A 17471-nucleotide genomic window follows, 5' to 3' on the forward strand; every position below is an offset into this window, starting at 1 on the left:
TGGCAAAAAAGAACCGACAATAATATTCCTAACCGAGACGCAATGGCCTCCCTCACCATGCTCGTTTCTTGGGTAATTTGGAACGAGAGAAACGCCCGCGTTTTCCGCCACAAAAGCGCACCGCCGACGATTCTTCTTACCAACATTTTAGAAGATGCAAAACTATGGGTGACCGCCGGCGCAAACAAACTAGGGAACATAATAGTGTCCGAGTAACTGCCATGCCGCATTTGTGAGTGCATTGTAAAAAACTCTAAACTATTCTCTCTCTTATTTAATTAAAGAGGCAAATCTTTTGCCTTCGTTTCAAAAAAAACTTGCGCTCAATGTTCAGTTTGGTGCTAAAACTTTTAAAATACGGATTTGTGGTCACATAACTTGTCCCTGCGTGTAAATACGGTGCTTCCTTTCGTATCCAGCCGCATGGCCTATCCACATGGCGTGCCAGACTGGTGGAGGCCCATCTGTCAGTGGTTGGGTGTGCACAAGGCGTTAGGTGACATAGCAGACCGATTTTTTCATAGAGAACCCCCTCACAATTTATTTAATTGCGCATAAAGCCATCAAATATAATAAAAAATGATGGCGATCTCTCAACCTCGAGCGTGGAAAGCACATGAGCTAACCGCTACACTAAGCATCTATCAGTGTCTATAAAGAGAAACACCAAATTTTATATATTGTCCATGACAACTACTCGTATTCATGTTCTTTTTCTCTCGGACCGAATTTTCGATAACCGATTGGTCCCCGGAAAAATTGATATCGCCCGAAAATTTTGAATTTAAACGACAGGAAATATGTCAAATATAATAACTTTCGCATGCATACAATATCATATCTATACCACTACATAGTACACATAATTTTTTGAACTTGGAAGTCCACTGCAGCATCCCACCAAATTCCCACTGGATAGATCCAAGCCGTTTATTTGCAAGTTATGATTGCTATCCACCACTCATCAGAACGCTACTCAACAGATCAGATGGTTGAAAATGATTGGATTCGCCATCATGCCTTCCCGCGTGCGAACTTCTGTGTTGAAGCCGCTGGACACTTCTGGACAGGTACATCACGTCAACAAAGAAAGTTCCGCTATCTGCGATTAGTACACGTGAATTGGGCTTGTGAGCTGGGAGACCGACATGGTCATACACCTCCCAAGATCTTGTGTAAATGGAGACATTACGGCCTACCGTACAACCAATGTACACGCTGACATTATCTACAACAATAGCTTTGTAAATAAACTACTCCTACGATAGCTCACACAAAGAAAAATAACTAATACGGTTGTTGTAGAGACATGCCATTTTGTTGTTGTCAAACTGAAAACGTGACTATTTAATCATATCAATTTGTTTTCTTGTGAATATTAGCATACATAGATTACAAAAATGTGAGATCGATAAAATGATATCAAACTACCATGCATTTGACAGTTTGCCTACGGACCACATTATCCATCAATCGAATCATTGGACTTGTAATGATTTTTCAAAAAAAAATGTGTCCATTCCCCCTACATCACAAAAGGAATATAGACTCACACATACCCCAACGTGGTTACAAATATGAGCAAATGATTAAATGTTATTTGTAATACAATATAAAAAGACTTGATTGTTCGTCTCATACCGAACAAAAGAAAATGTTCACTCCGTAGAAGTTCTCATTCACGTCACTTTCTTATTCACTTAAGAAGTATAACGTGCATAGCATGTGCAATTTACTAGTAATCACATAGTTAGCTTAGTGGCAGGTCCATGTTTCTATCCCCTGTATTGTGAAATATATTTTTTCTTTATTCATGCTCATTTATAAAAATGGTCTCGAACTGTAACAATGAATTAAACATGCGAACTTCTATATAAGAGAGGAGTCGAGCTGGCCAATGTAACAGGAATCACTTTGTTTTTTATAAACTAAATATATTTAGACGTTAAAATATTTGAATTCAAAACTCATTTAGAAATTTTGGTCGATAAAAAACTGGAACTGCCAAGATATTTGGAAACCCGATTTTTCTGGCCATTCTCAGAAAAAATGGAGTCGAAAAAATTCTCGCTCACGACAACGTTTTGTATGTTTTGGGTTATGCATTATACATTTTGACACGTTTTTTTTAAGTTGAACATTTTTGGCGAAAAAAGGTGAGGTTTTCCTGGATCCAGCTTTTACTGGTCGAACCCAGGAAAAAGGGGAATTTAGCTAAAAAATGCATCTAATATAAAATCAGGCGTGCCTCTTTATAGGCAGGAATATGTAGTCGGTGCAGTGGTTTGCTTGTGCATGCATGTACCTGAGGTTTGGAGTTCAAATTTGTGCGTGTGCACTTTTTATTCTACTCTCTCCCTTCACTCATGCTGACAAGTGGGACCCATAGAGGGGCTTATGCTCAATTAAATAAATTAAGTACAGAGCGAGGGTGCTTCTGCATAGGAAAAAACGCGCTAAGCTGTTTCAGTCACTAACAGTGGGCCACAACCATGCTGGCGTGCCACATAAGCACGGGATACGTCTGAATATGAGCAACGTGACCGTATTTGCACTAGAACGCAAGTTGGATGACCACAAATCCGTATTTTTAAAGTTTTAACACCAAACTAAACATCGAGCGCAAGTTCTACGACTCCGGTGATGTTACTCATCGCAAAAAAAAAACTGCAAATTAATCACTGTTTCGATGTTGCTCCTGCAATTCAGATGGATGGATGCGCAAAGTCTCTCGGATGCATAGATAGGATAAGTCTCCATACAAAAATGCCCTTCAAATATTACCTCCTGTTGTCAAAATTAGTGCAACCTTCCGTCGTTGCGCGGTTTTACAAACTCGACTATGGGCTCTAAGCTTGAAAAATACATCTTGACCGTACACAAAGTCGAAAAGTCTCTTGGAGACATGCCAACAATGCGGCGATTCTACTCAGCATCATCGTCACTATTTTCAGACAAATCCACGTCTTCACCATCCATTTCATCAATTTCATCTTCTTCCTCTTCATCAGATTGGACTGCGGCCTTCGCCGATACATCTTTCACATCCTTGTCAACCTAAAGAAAGTGAAACACATAATAACTTAATAATTGATAACTGTAGCAGTAGGACTAACTATTAACTTATTTTCAGCCTTGTAAATGGATGAAAACCTGTGCCATTATCAGCCGAAGACGACCAGAAAGCTTCAGTAAATCTTCAGTTGCTGTGTATCTTTCTGCACACATCTGCAAAAGAAAGATCAGTTTTGCTTAGATTAGTGGCATGCCAATTCATGGCCAAACATCCAGCAGACAAAGACTGTCTCGTAGTTGGCATATCAACTTTAACCACATTGGTTGGTAGCTTATTCAAATTAATCATGTGATCCAAATAAGGTAAGGCACTGATGTTGCATTTCTCTCCCAAATAGATTAGGAAGCAAAAACACATGGCAGCAGTATTTACTAGTTTAACTACCATCTCCCAGATTTATCTTTAACTCTACAATCATCTGCTCAATGTGAAGCCGAAGTATAACTTGTCACTGCCAACTACACTACTACAGATACAACTTGAGATCCTAAATGAAAATCCATCTTGCAAAGATGACATGAAAATTCGAGATCTAAGCTATACAAGTGTAGGGGCAAATATCATCAGCACAATAATGTGTTTCACCTTCCAGACTGCTCTTCACACTGACTATAGAAGGTTACAATCGAGAGTTTGCATGTGGGCTTTTTCACTAATAGAGGTTTCCTGTAGGCCAATTTGAATGTGCACAGTGTGTTCAATTGCAGCAGGTGAGTTCTCGCCACCATTGATACATCTTTCTCAAAGAGGTTGCCAGGAAACTACAATAACAGTTACATCACGAACATTCTGAACATGGTGCAGTGGCCAGTGCATACATGCGTTGTGCATTATCTAATACTCCCTCCGTCCGAAAATACTTGTCATCAAAATGAACAAAAAAGGATGTATCTAGAACTAAAATACGTCTAGATACATCGCCTTTTATCCATTTTGGTGACAAGTATTTCCGGACGGAGGGAGTACCAAACATGTCAGTCGCTATAGCACAACCCTTCTCCATAACAAGAACAATACTAGTAGTACTCCATAATACAGTACACATAAGTACATGAACCTTTGCAACTCATTAAGATGCCAATTTAACCACAATAGTTTGTTATCATCTATTTGGAAACTCAAGAAGTCTTATATCAAGAAAAATGAAACAAAACACATATGATTTTCACATACCTAAACTACAAATCTAGACAATGTCACCCCTCCTATTGGAGGGGGTATGTTTCGAATGATCTACAAAGCTCATGGGAGAAACAAACAGACAACAAGCTCCAACTAGTACTGCTAAGTGGTAAGAAGAAATAGTACCTTCTCCAGGTCGCTAATTAGTTTTCTTGATTTCTCCGAGGGGATAAAACGACCATGAATTACTAGTAAGCAGTATATCCAACGCAAAACAAGCTCAGCGCTACCAGATCTGTCGAGAGATACATATCAGCAACCAACACAGAATAAACGGTGGTGAAAATGTGCAGTGGTGAAAGACATGGATGCAGAGCACCTTGATCTCCATGCACATACTAAATTCTCTAGAAGCTTGCAAGCATCTCCAGGCTTTAAAGATCTTAGATGTGCTCGAATCTATTGAACAACAGAACACAACATCAAAATTGTACCCCTTCACATCAACGAATTAACTTCGATAGCTACACGTACATAGTAAAGATGCAAACAGTGATAGAACTTTAAGCTGAAACTGAGTTACCACAAACCTTCTTGCTGGGTAAATTAGCGTCAATTGTTATGCCACTGCTACTAAACATATCTGATAAGATTTTAGTGGCCATGTCAGGATGGCCGACGAGACTCTGATCAATGACGCCATATTTCCTCATCAGATCTTCAATGCATATGCTGTCGTTTTCAATTCTTTGCACCGGAACTAAATAAGGAAAATGGTATTTTAGTGATGTGACCAAGCTGTATACTAGAACATTCTGAAAATAAATGATTTGGAATAGTAAATATAACAGGCACATCCTGGTTCTCCCTACAAAAAAGTAGCATAAAACTCAAATATGCTAATAAATAGCAATACATTACTCAAGTTGTCACAGAATTAGTTGCTACATCGTCCCACGTGGAGAACACAACAAGGTTATGCCCCTGCAGTTCATAGTTTATGTAGACTCCAACTGTTGGTTGTGTTTCATCACTTGCAGAAGAGAAGACATGGCAAGAGATAATTTACCTCTTTTCTCAGTCAACCTTGAAGTGGTACCAAGGTCACCATCAATCGCAAGTTTGACGCCACTCGGTTTTGTTACACCATGTTTCCTTTTCTTTTCTTGTGTATGAAGCTTCGGAAGAGGAAGAATGGCATCTTCCGCATTTGCACGGTCTAGAGCAGTGATAGTTACTACAAAAAAACAGACAAAGTTCAGCCCAAGATTCGCCATTAATAATAACCTTCTCAAATGAAGGCGGTAACAATAAAGCTCCTACCAAAATCCCCATTTGTAAACAGGGTTTGAATGGTTGACCCATTCGGATATTCATATAAATAAATAACACATAAGGTGAATTACCACCATAACTGATGAGCATTAGCATACCTTTTGTTTTAGCAGATTGACCTTTCTGGTGCATGGTGGGTTGAACTGTAGGTAAGATAACTCCATCTTCAGATACACCCAAATTAACATCCTTACCATAACAAACCAGCAGCTTATCGAAAGATGGTTTCACCACGGATCCATATGCCAGAAGGACATGAGCCGAATTAGGTCCATCTATTCCTTGAAGTTTTGCGGCAAATATCGTGAAATCCTGATTCGTTCTTGAAAGGGAGGACTCGGACAAGGCAATCTTAGTAGGCTTCTTATTGCGCAAGTCATCCATGTTATTCCCAGACCAGAAATAGCAGATACCAACCTCAGAGATAGCCAACACATCTATTTCTCCTTCAGTAGCATTAGTACCTGAACACATGCAGTCCACAAAGATTGCTGGGTGTTCCATAGAGAGTATACAGCTTGAACTCTGACTTTTACCACTGCCCAACTTCCAAATGGCAACATAGCGTTCCCCAACTCCAGATGACAGAACATATTTGCCATTGTTACTAAAAATCATGTTTCTCACAGACACCTAAATGTTCATGTAGTCAATAGCAACAGGTGTGCACTTAGAAAAAGCAATACAATTGAAAAGATAACAAATTCAGAAGAGGATCACAGTACAGGAGGGCATACAAGACAAACTCACCGGATGCCCAGAGAATTTTTGAATTTTTTTGTTGTCAGAAGCGTCAAAGGTCCTCAACTGACCAGCTGCTGTTGCCAAAACTGTTCCATCTGATAAGATCAAATACAAAGTGCATTTCATTTCTTTGAACTGGGGTGGAAATGATTGGTATGAAGGAGAGCAGATACAAGCAAAACAAAATGGGCATGCATGCCTCATTGCAGCATAAGATTAATACACATACAGACAGATATTATATACTAAAAGGCCCTTAGCTCAAAGGATACATATAATGTTAACAATAGCATACATTTGCGCATATATCATATAAACAGATAGATAAAGTTCAGATTTCACAAAAAAGGATTATAAACAAGTAAAAGCGGCATTTTTCAGGACAGTGGGATTTTCTTTAAATGGATCCATGTGTCTGGTAGATAATAGGTGTGTTGCATTTCCATCTCTACTTCGAACAGATCATTACCATTATAGTTTGGAAAGCAAACTGTGGAGATCATTTAGAGATTCTAGGCCATGACATGGCCAACAACATGAGGGCGCCAACATGACAACATGGATAAAAGATGGTCAATATCTGTTTGTTGAATATAAAGGTCATTACGATCATCAACTATTTACTGTTGTAAGGGTAAGTCAGAGCAGTTAAACTATGTCTGAAGGAGAAATCATAAGACAGATGCAAAAACATCCATGGTGCAGATGAAAAAGCAAGACATGGATGATTTAGCAACATAGAGAGTAGTGAAACACTGAAAATAGATATAAATCAAGAAGAGATACCTGATGAAACTGCCAACGCAGATATTGCCTTGGAGGAAGATTTGAATTTCCCTGCAACAGATCCATCTGAGACATCAATCTTACAGACCATGCCATCAGCGCCTGCTGTATACACACTCCGCCCATGTCTCGAGTATGCCACTGCTGTCACACCCCTGAACAAATACGAAACACACACCGACATAAGTGAACACATCTGAGCCTAAGCTCTGCAGAGATTAACCCCAACAGGAAATAGCAAACAAAGCCAAGATTACAGCTGCGGATATGTGCTTAAACAATGCGTCAAAAGGAATTTCGTAATTGGCATGGTATTATGAACATTTCGTACTAAGAAAATGCGGTTTCCACAAATGAACAACGAGGTTCCCCTCCCAGCATGACACAAATGCACTGAACCACCAGCCATACCCAGGATGACAGTCGCTGATCCTCCACTTCCAATGGCCCGCAGCAACGTCGAGCGCAAGGACATCCCCACTGCCCGTCCCAAGCACGAGCAGCGAACTCCCAGCCTTTCGCTTCTTCTGCTAGGCAAAAACACGACCAATGACGCACAGCACACGAACACATGGCACAGCGCCAGACAGCAACAGCTCGAAAAATGGGAGTGATTCCTCACCTTGGTGGAGAGTTGTACCCACTTCATGCAGGTGTAGTCGAGGGCGAGGTGGCCGCGCTTCGTCTCGGGGAGCGCCCCGACCTCCACCGCGGGGATGTCGGCGAACTCCGTCTGCAAGTGGCTGCGCACGGCGTCCCATACCTGCGACAGAGGCAAACCGTCGGGTTAACAGAGGAAGCGGCAACTCCAGCCGCTCCGGCGTGGATGGGCGGCGTTTGATTCCGCACCTTGATGCGGCCGTCGCCGGACGAGAGGGCGAGGAAGTCGGAGGAGGGGCTGAAGGAGGTGAGGAGGTCGCGAATCGGGGCGAGGGCCGGCGCCATGGCCGCGCTGGGCGGATGGTCGTCGCGGCGGCGGCGGCGGGTGGGGAGGGAGAAGAGGGGTTTATGCGGCGGCGCGGCAGGGAAGGGTTTCGAGGGAGCGAGTGGTCGGAGCCTATCTATCTCGGCTCGACCCCGGTCGGTTTCGCTTTGTGGCGCGTGGGACGCGGCTAGGCCGGACCAGGAGGACGGGCTAGGGTTTTCCTTCCACCCTAACAGAAACAGCAAACCGTTTCGCTATTTCATGCCCCGCCGCCATCCCCCTGCTCCTGCCCCTGGCTCGAGTTCCCACGACGCCCACGCCGACCTTGACGCCCATTCCCGGACCAGGAGGACGACTGCTGCTGCTCGGCGCCCACGCCGACCTTGACGCCCAGAAGCTGCTCGGCGACCTCGGCTGTGAACTGAACCAATCCCACGCCCCTGCCTGCTACTGCTGGACTTCGACCGCGTCGCCACGCCTACCCCGACTCGCCGCCGCGACCTCCGACGGCCAAGTATGATTATTTTCTCCTGTTTTGTTCGTTCCTCGTAGTTCAGGTTGCAGGCGGGGCGGGATGCGGCTGCCCGCCACACACCGCTAGAATTAGCCGCGGGCAGTGCGGCAGCCTCCGCATAAGCCAATTTGACAAGGAAACGTCAATATGTACGTAAGAATTAACACTATTTAGTGCGGCCGATGATGCTTGTCTACTTTTCAGTTACAGAAAGACACAAACTACTGCAGTGTATGTACAGCCGAGGATCACTAGCCAGTGTACGGAAAGAAACACGATTCAGTAAACTCAACGTTTTGCTTGGTTTCTTGCTCATTCAGAAAGACACAAGATTCAGAAAAGTGTACATAAAGACACAGGATTCACTGTACAGTGAGAGAACCCTCTAAATCTGAAACATAACTCCCATTGAGTAAAACCAATATTCAGTAATCCTGATGCCCATTTAGTAAACTCAACGGGATTACAAACTACTGCTTGGCAACGATTACGAGTCGAACGACTAGTCTATGAGTCGCAAACTGGCTGTCGACTCGGTTTCTCGTGTAGACTACTTGTACGAGTCGAGCCAGTCATCGACTAGTCGACGACTAGTCCAGACTAGTCGACATGTTCGAGTCGAACGACTCAAAAAACTGGGGGAGTATTGACTCAAAAAACTGGGGGAGTATAAATACGATGCCTCATCCCGCGGGAGACCTAATCCTTTCTTTCCCCTCCTCACCTGGACGCGCCCGTCGAGCCCTCCTCGCGCCGCCGGCCGCTGGGCGCCCGCCGCCGCGGATCTGAAGCTCCACCGTCGCCGGCCCCACGTCGCGGATCTGAAGCTCCACCATCGCCTTCGTCTCGCGCCCCTCCTGCTCCTTCGTCTCGCGCCCCTCCTCGCGCCGCCGGCCCCTCGTGCTCTTCTCCTCTTCAGGCAGGTGAGCCTCAGTGCTGCTCTGCCTCGCTGCTGGACTGCTGGTGTTGCTCTGCCTTGCCCCTCCTTTCTCCTCCTCTTTCTTCTTGGCTTGCCGCTGCTGTTGCTCTGCTCGGCTGCTGGACTGCTGGTGCTGCTCTGCTTGCTGTTGGTGCTGCTCTGCTCGCAGATAGACTGCTGGTGTTGCTGTGCTTGCTGCTAGTCATGGGCGGATTTGGGCCCCAGGCAGCCCAGGCCATTGCCTGGGGCGTGGGAAATTTTCTAGGCCTAGATTTTTTTTTTAAAGTGTTCGGCCTAGGGCGCAGCCCACTTCCAAGCCCAGGCAGCCCAGGCAGCCCAGGCGAACTGGCCCGGTCGCCCAGGCCGACTCCCTCTGCCCGCACGAACGCGCAACCCTCACCGCCCGCAGAGACGAACCAGCCGCAGCCGCCCCTTCTGCTTCTTCCCCCGACTTGACAAACCCTAGGCGCCGCCACCGCCTGCCGTCGGTGCCGCCACCGCCTGCCGTCGTGCCTGCCAGCTCCGTCCGGCAGCGCCCCGGGCTCCCCCCACCTTCCAGTCTTCGCTCCCTTCTGCTTCTGCGGCGTCCCCGCGTCAGGTTGCGCCGCTGCCGGCTGCTGGCCTGTCCGGCGAGGGCGCGAGGCGGCGACCCCGGCTAGGCAGCTACGGCGGCTAGGGCGCGAGGCTACATGTCAGTATGATTAGCTCTTTGTGATTAAATTTTCTGGAGAAGTCTATTGTGCTGCTTGAACTGCAACTTTGTATTCTGAATGACCCCTGATTGTATTGTTAGTCTCATCTGTTACATTTGTTACTTTTTTTATGTACTTCTAGGCTTTTGCAAATGCTCTTGTGCTGTTGTGCACATTCATCCCAGCCAGTATCCCAGCGACTTGGACTCTACTAATTCAACTCTGAAGAAGAACAAGGTTAATGATATAAGAGGACTCCAAAACTTGGCCAAGTCATTATCTGCACAGGGTTCTGGTCAGTTCTGTAATGCCATGAATAGTATAAATTATGCATTGAGAAACTGTTTCTGCTTTAACTGGAGAAATAACTTAAATGCCATGAGTGAATACACATTCTATTCATGACCATGTAGTCTTCATGAAGCTGTTGGATAGCATAGCATACCTTAAACCTTGCAGTAGTCAGGGTAATGAATCTTCTGTTTGATCTTTTAAATCAGCCGTGGCACAGCGCAAAGCTACGAGACAAATTTCAGTACTTGAAGAAAAAATTGTGATTAAATAGCAGAAGAAGACTTGATGGCCGTTTGGAAAGAAATAAAAGCTGCCTTAATCTATTACTTGTATTTTGTTAGCACACCAAGTTAGGTCTTGCAAAAGTTGGCAACAACTTAAATTAGTGCTGAAAGATGGTTATAAATGTTCAAATTAGACCCATGTTTCTTTCTTTCTTATGTTACTATAGGACAAAGCTTTGTGCCGAATAGGCAGAAAAGGGAAGCCATGTATTTGGTGATACATGTGGCAGAATAGCATAGTGTAGAAGAACCAAGTTCTTTTGTAAGGAAGCATAACTTCAAATGAACTGTTTTGAGTAATTTTTTATGATGATTTTAGTTGCTAGATGCCACTGTTTGTTAGACCCATGGGAGGCTCAGATCAACCAATCCTTTGATTTGGTATCAATTTTTTGTATCATCTATATATGCTACATATAGTCTTTTGATTTGTCTTGCTTTATTAGTTGACCCATCATGGAACAAATGCTGCCATTGAATATTATGTTTGGTTTGTTATTAGTTATGCAAGATAGATTGACTTTTGTATGCCTTGAAACTGGAGTTTTTTTTGGGGTAGTTTTTAGCCCTTAGTTTCTCGCCTGGGACGTCAGCCAATCCTGGGTCCGCCACTGCTGCTAGTTGCTGGTGCTGCTCTGCCTCAGTGACTCCACTTTGCTTGTTTCAATTGTATACTGTACTTGTATACTTATATAGTGTAATACTACATACTACTACTAGGTATTATTAGTTATGTACTGTAAGTTCAGTGCTACAGTACCATGTCGACTAGTCTCGCACTAGTCTAGACTAGTCTATGAGTCTCAACCTTGGAACGACTCGTCGACTCTTCGACTCATAAACGTTGCTGCTTGGTTGCAGTGACATCTTCAGGTCTTGGGTTCTTGGAGGAGAGGAAAGGGAGCAGCGAGGATGCAGACCATGCAGAAGTGGACGGCGATGAAACGACAACTCCGGTTGGCAAGGGAAGCGACGGAGGAACATCCTCTTGGAGGAGACGTGAGGGAGGCGTGAGGCAGTTCTGATGTGGAGATGGCGGCGGTGTCGCCGTCGACCCCATCAGCAGGAATGGCTAGCAGGTGCGAGGAGCGGCGCACTGATGCAGGCGTTATGTCGGGGTCGGAGGATGGGCGTCAGGTCGGAGGAAGGGTGCCCCATCGGAAGAGAGTACGTCTTTTTTTTTGGAGAAGAGGCGGGGGTGACACGGGTTTTTTTTTTGAGAAGCAGGGGGTGACGCGGTTATGCGGCTCATCCCGTTGAGCCCGCGGTCAGCCCAGCGGCAGTTTGGCGGGCTCTTTTGTGAGCGCTGCAGCCTGGCGGGATATCCCGTCCACCTTGCAACCTGACGCGTAGTATTCTTCACGGCGGCGTGAAGCGAATTTACAAATGCTTCTCATTTGCTGCTGAATTGTAAGTATAGTGTGAAGAGGCGAGTGTATATGCCTTTCTTTTGAGTATCTTGGACAGACGCTAGTGGTATTTTGTCATGTAAACTGAACTAACTACACTTTGGTTTTCATCACTAGTGGTATGTTGGAACCTCTGGTTTTGACTTGTGGTATTTTGGCCATTTTCTCAATCCCGCCTCATCCATCTCTTCCACCGCAGTTGATCGATGGAGCCCAACGCCGACAAGCTACGTGGTCTTTGCATCACCTCCCTGGACGATGAAGACGATGATGAGACAGAACTGCCCAACCAACCTCTGCCCGCCTCCACCGTGACCGTGGCTGCGGCCGCCTCGGGCTATGATGACGAGGACGAAGATGAAGAAGCAGAAGTCATGCTTGGGTTCCTGGAGAAGCCGAAGCATCCCGGCCTCCTCCTCCGCCACCTCTTTCCTAGCAAGGCTGGAGGCATCCCGGTCCGTGGAATAATGCCCATCATATTAAGCGACACACTTTGATTTTTGATGCGATTGGAGCAGGTATTAATGTGAGGTGTTTGTGTATTTTGTCCAGGCGTGGTTGGATCCCGTGAACTTGCCCACGGGGAACTCCAGCTGCTGTGGCTTCTGTGGCGAGCCCCTGCACTTTGTCCTCCAGGTTATTGCTTTGTGCCTAGAAGCAATTGTACCTGTTATTTTCTTTCCGGAACTTGTACTAGTTAAATCGATGAAAACTTCATCTCAAATTGGGTTTGGATCTCTGTAGATTTATGCTCCGATTGAGAGCAATGCAGCAGCATTCCACCGCACTCTGTTCATGTTCATGTGCCCGTCGATGGCATGCTTGCACCGAGACCAGCACAAACAGTGGACACGCAACCAAGGCAATCCTCGTAGAAGGTGAAGCAAGTCCCATAGCTGCTGTGTTGGCTTTTAGACTAGAGACTGAAAACATTTTGCTGATCCTGACTGCCTCGTTGGATTGCAGCGTGAGGGTTTTCCGGTGCCAGCTGCCTCGTACCAACGTGTTCTACTCAAGTGAACCTCCAAGTCGCAATAACTCTGACAAGCCACTATGTGCCGGAGGTAGTTTTCCTTTTTGTTCAGTTACATGGCATCTTAGATTTACTGTGCCTAATAAGTTTGGTATGCTATTAGTGCTACATTTCCTGCATTACGTAGTAATTAGCTAGTTATCCTAGAGAAAATGTGCTTATGTCCAGCAGATCTCTTTCACTCTATCTAGCTATTGCATAAATACGTTCTTCATTTACACTTACGAATTCCTAGATCATATTTTCAATATGCTAAAATCTTGAAGTTATCATCTTCATTTGTTTATGCTGGTTGCTCCACATATCGCACCTTGCTTCTAATGTCTTCCTTGGGAAACATATAATCTTTTGCTTTCTGTTTTTTTCCTAGAAAAGCATCGCACTGTCAATGTGCCGACTGCTGAGACTAAGTTTGGTGGGGTTTGTTAGATGCTGATTAATTTAGTATATTGATGCGCTTACATTCCGTAGGCAACAATGGCCATCTTCTGTCAGTCAAACTGGTTATGTTAATAGATGGCCATATTCCAAGTAATTTATATTGATTTCCTTCGTTTACTTGACTCTGAGTTGCCAGCTGCTCTGTGTCATTGGTGTGGTACATGGAAAGGGGATAAAATATGTGGTGGCTGCAAGAAATCACGTTACTGTTCTGAGAAACATCAGGTATTCCCAAATCATTTAATCATCCTAGAGATCTCTTGGGCATCTCATGTTTGTGTTAAATCTACCCCTTTGTCATGTCCAATTATACAGCCTTTGGTTTGATCCTTGCCAATTTTTGGACACACTCATGATCCTTTGTCCACCTCCAATACAATAAAGTATTGACTGGCTTGGACACCAACCAAACAGACCCTACATATCCCTTTGGCAGCCAGGTCCTACTTTGGATGAACAAATTTTTGTGACTCTTTCTCAGGCACTGCACTGGCGCTCTGGTCATAAAAATGATTGCCTACAGATAATCAATTCTTCTGAAGCTTCAAGTTCTGTGCTGCCAGCTGTAGGAAAAGGTAACAATGTTTGAAGACTAATAATGCTATTAAGGTCGTAATTATTGAATGTCTTTATCCTCTTATAATTCCTCTCTATTTGCAGTTCCAGCTAGGACTTCTTGGCCGGAATATCAGATAGCAATTGACGATGAAGTTGATTTGGATTCTGATGGTTGTGATGAAGACAGCTCAAAGTCCTTGGTGGTGCAAAAGCATGGTAAACCAGATGATACAATGCAGTCATGGATGGATCAATTTGAGGTTTTTAGCCGTGCATTCTCTCTTTTATGCTTGCCAACATAGCAACCACTGTTTATTCACTGCTATGTTATATAGGCCGATGCTGACAACCAATGCTGGGCATATTTTCAAGAGCGTATCTCAAGAGCACCAGAGCAAGTATTGAGGTATGCATAACTTGCATGAATCCTCTCCTTGTTCGGTGATGTTTTCAATTTACTTTTGCCTGTTCAGGAAAATAGTAGTTCGATATTGTTTCAATCGTTTTCAGTGCTTGCATATTTATTCTCAGCAATATATGTTATATGCATATTACTAATAAAAGTCTAAATTACGCAGATACTGTCGAGATCCAAATGTAAAACCTCTGTGGGCTTTATCAGCTGGGCGTCCATCAAATCCTGACATCCCTTCATGTAGCTACTGTAAAGGTCCACTATGCTATGAATTTCAGGTTGGTCAATTTGTCTAGGGCCAAAAATATTTGCATTTCTGATATAGCAACACATTTCCACACAACTAGTAAACTCAAAAACCCAATTGTTTTTCCATGATAACTCCCCCTTGTAGCAGTAATAGGCTGTGGCAGGGTATGCATGGCATGGTTTGTGCCTATAAGTTATGACCAGGCTGTTTTTCCTTGTGTCCGAATAGGAAACTAAAAGAATGTTGTTAATGAGTTACTTCTGTGAACTTATGGTATCATGTTTTCCTTTCAACCCCCATGAGAGCAATGTCCAAATAATTGTACCTATGGAACTTCATGTGTGAAGTTTATGCTTAGTCAGTGTCTCAGTGATGCCTCCAACATGCTTATCAGTAATCATTACATTTCCCTCCCTCGTGCTTGCGTATACAGGATCATGTGCTTACATATCCTTACACTGTGTTTACTGTATCTCCAGATAATGCCACAATTGCTTTATTACTTTGGTGTGAGAAATGAACCAGACTCTCTTGATTGGGCAACAATTGTTGTGTACACGTGTCAAGGATCATGTGATCAAAATATTAGCTACAAGGAAGAGTTTGCATGGGTTCAGTTATATCCTACGTCAATCTCAAGGCCGTAGTAATGTTTACCTGTTCCACAGAGTGGCGTCTGCTGCTGCAGGTTTGTAACTCCCCCCATTTAACTTTGTTGTTAATCTACAAAAGCTCATGCATATGGTCAATGCATGTGATCCACTAATAAGCAACGGTTCACTTTGGCATGATTTATTGTGTTTTATCAGTACACACTATCCCCTGTCAAATGTGTATTATGATACGAGTAATTTAAGTAAATGCACTAATTCTGAGAGATTTTTCTAATAGAATGTTCCAAGAGCTGAGAATTTTCCTATGCCCATTGATGCATCTATTGCTTGAACAAGTGAAGGGCCAATAGTTATTGTAAAAGTTAGATAGGTATAAGCTTATTTGATGTTGTGTTTTTGGATTCTAAAGCTATGCTAATTGCTAATCACCATTTTGTTTGCTGTATGCACCTGCACCTGCATCTGCAATGTATGGGCATATTCCTTCGGAAAACAAGTTAGTCAAAAATCAATGTAGTTTGAATCTATTCTCTTGATCTTGTTGTTAGCTTTGTTGTTTTATCTGCCTGGCCTTTTAGCGGGAGCAAGATAGAGATGCAAGGGAGTCCTAGTAACCTATATTTTGCTCTGTAAGCTGTGTTAATGAAAGATAGTCCTAGTAACCCATATTTTGCTCTGTTGTTTCACCAGGGGGAGTTGGAACTTGAAAGTGATGGTCTACCTTGCATTTCAACCTGAAGACAGGCGTTCCAAGCCAGATAGATTTTTTTTTTAGATGTCAACTTCAATGCAGGGCCATGGTCCCAATTAGCTCGCTACATTGGGCTTGGTCTACTATTTAGCCACTGGGGCCATCTAGAGCATTTGATGTGAAATAGTTGTGGTCGCCAGCATTGCCGGTTCAGTGTGCATCTTTATTTCGTTATATAGGATTCTTCGTCTCTTTATGTGGACACCTTGGACGGTTTTGGGGATTACTCGTTAGGATTCTGGTCTATCTCGTTGGTCTGTTATTCGAGACTTCTTGCATTTTCGCTTTCGGCATTGACTGCATGTAAAGTAGAGAGTCTCCACATTGCCCCTTTTTTAGGAGTTGAAATTTTGATGGCTACCCTACGTTTTATCTGTTCCATGCATATAGGATATTCCATGAACATCGTGTGTTTGGTAGTTGCCTTGTGTTAAAAGCGATTTTTTGCAACGACAAATTTGTGCGTTTGGCATGGTCCCATGTGCCATTTCCTCCATGGTTGGTTGGGTTCATGGTTGCACGTTTTGTTGAGCCAGATACGCGCAGACCCGTTGAGGCGTTGCTTGCACGACCCAGTTGCTGGCTGTGCCCATGGAAACATCCATCGGCGTGCTGTGCTGCCTTTTGTTGCAGAAGAAAAGATGATCGAGGAAAAGGGGAAAGCATGGCGCCGAAACCGCTGCCGCGTCTCGTCGTCAGCAGGACGCGGCGTGCCCGTGTAACCATGCTGCCGATTCCCGTGTAATGTACGTTTGGCGAGCAGTGGAAGCACGGCAAGTATCCATCCATCAGCACTATTTCTCTTTCCTTGGCTCCGCTCGCCATCACTCCATGTGCCGCGGCAATGCCATGGCCCTGCCTGGCAAGTGGCCGGCCAGAGGAAACAAATCAACTTTTTATGCCTACATACGTGCGAGTTTCTGGGCGGCACTGGGCCGCTTCCGTTGACGGCGACTGCCACCGGCCGCTTACGCTTACAATAATAAAGGGATGGATGGATCCCTGCAGTGCTCGCCGGCAATCAAGGGTCCATGCCACCACACTCCTCTTCTTAACTGGAGGAGGAATCCCCCGCCCCAGAGATCCACCGTAATGAAAGATCGGATCTGCTGGTCTGCGTCACCACGTACAGACGGATGGTACAGTACCAGTGCACAACTTACTCCGCAAGAATTGCAAAACTAGTGTCGGTTTTGGTTACTGCTGTCTACCAGAACGGCCGTGAAGCTGACCCACTCAGCTGCCTCGTTTAAAACGTATATACTGCGTGAAGACTAGGACTAGTTTGTTCTGTGTGCATACTTGGGCA

General features: G+C 44.5%; 2 protein-coding genes across 7 annotated transcripts; one reads left to right on the forward strand and one right to left on the reverse strand.

Annotated features, from left to right (window-relative positions):
- Window positions 1–2744: 2744 nt before the first annotated feature.
- Window positions 2745–8174, reverse strand: LOC123097717 (uncharacterized). The gene is made up of 12 exons (XM_044519530.1): window positions 7913–8174; window positions 7686–7826; window positions 7475–7590; window positions 7064–7218; window positions 6284–6372; window positions 5632–6166; window positions 5268–5435; window positions 4789–4958; window positions 4578–4657; window positions 4385–4493; window positions 3154–3228; window positions 2745–3057 (listed from the first exon to the last, which is right to left on the reverse strand). The coding sequence occupies exons 1-12, from the start codon at window positions 8006–8008 to the stop codon at window positions 2926–2928; spliced, it is 1866 nt and encodes a 621-aa protein (XP_044375465.1). The 5' UTR covers window positions 8009–8174; the 3' UTR covers window positions 2745–2925.
- A 51-nt stretch (window positions 8175–8225) lies between these two features.
- Window positions 8226–16427, forward strand: LOC123097718 (programmed cell death protein 2). 6 transcript variants are annotated; one of them, XM_044519532.1, is made up of 15 exons: window positions 9806–10112; window positions 10256–10408; window positions 11553–11828; window positions 11919–12101; window positions 12300–12555; window positions 12653–12736; window positions 12845–12978; window positions 13067–13164; window positions 13711–13799; window positions 14056–14149; window positions 14235–14392; window positions 14468–14538; window positions 14711–14825; window positions 15277–15485; window positions 16102–16427. In XM_044519532.1, the coding sequence occupies exons 5-14, from the start codon at window positions 12307–12309 to the stop codon at window positions 15442–15444; spliced, it is 1260 nt and encodes a 419-aa protein (XP_044375467.1). In that variant the 5' UTR covers window positions 9806–10112; window positions 10256–10408; window positions 11553–11828; window positions 11919–12101; window positions 12300–12306; the 3' UTR covers window positions 15445–15485; window positions 16102–16427. The 6 variants fall into 6 exon arrangements, with proteins under 6 accessions (XP_044375469.1, XP_044375471.1, XP_044375470.1 ...); XM_044519533.1 differs by lacking the exon at window positions 11919–12101 and having other exon boundaries at window positions 11553–11858; XM_044519534.1 differs by lacking the exons at window positions 9806–10112; window positions 11553–11828; window positions 11919–12101 and adding an exon at window positions 8226–8502.
- The last annotated feature ends 1044 nt before the right edge of the window (window positions 16428–17471 follow it).

The sequence above is a fragment of the Triticum aestivum genome, chromosome 4D (assembly GCF_018294505.1).
Source record: "Triticum aestivum cultivar Chinese Spring chromosome 4D, IWGSC CS RefSeq v2.1, whole genome shotgun sequence".
Lineage (NCBI taxonomy): Eukaryota > Viridiplantae > Streptophyta > Magnoliopsida > Poales > Poaceae > Triticum > Triticum aestivum.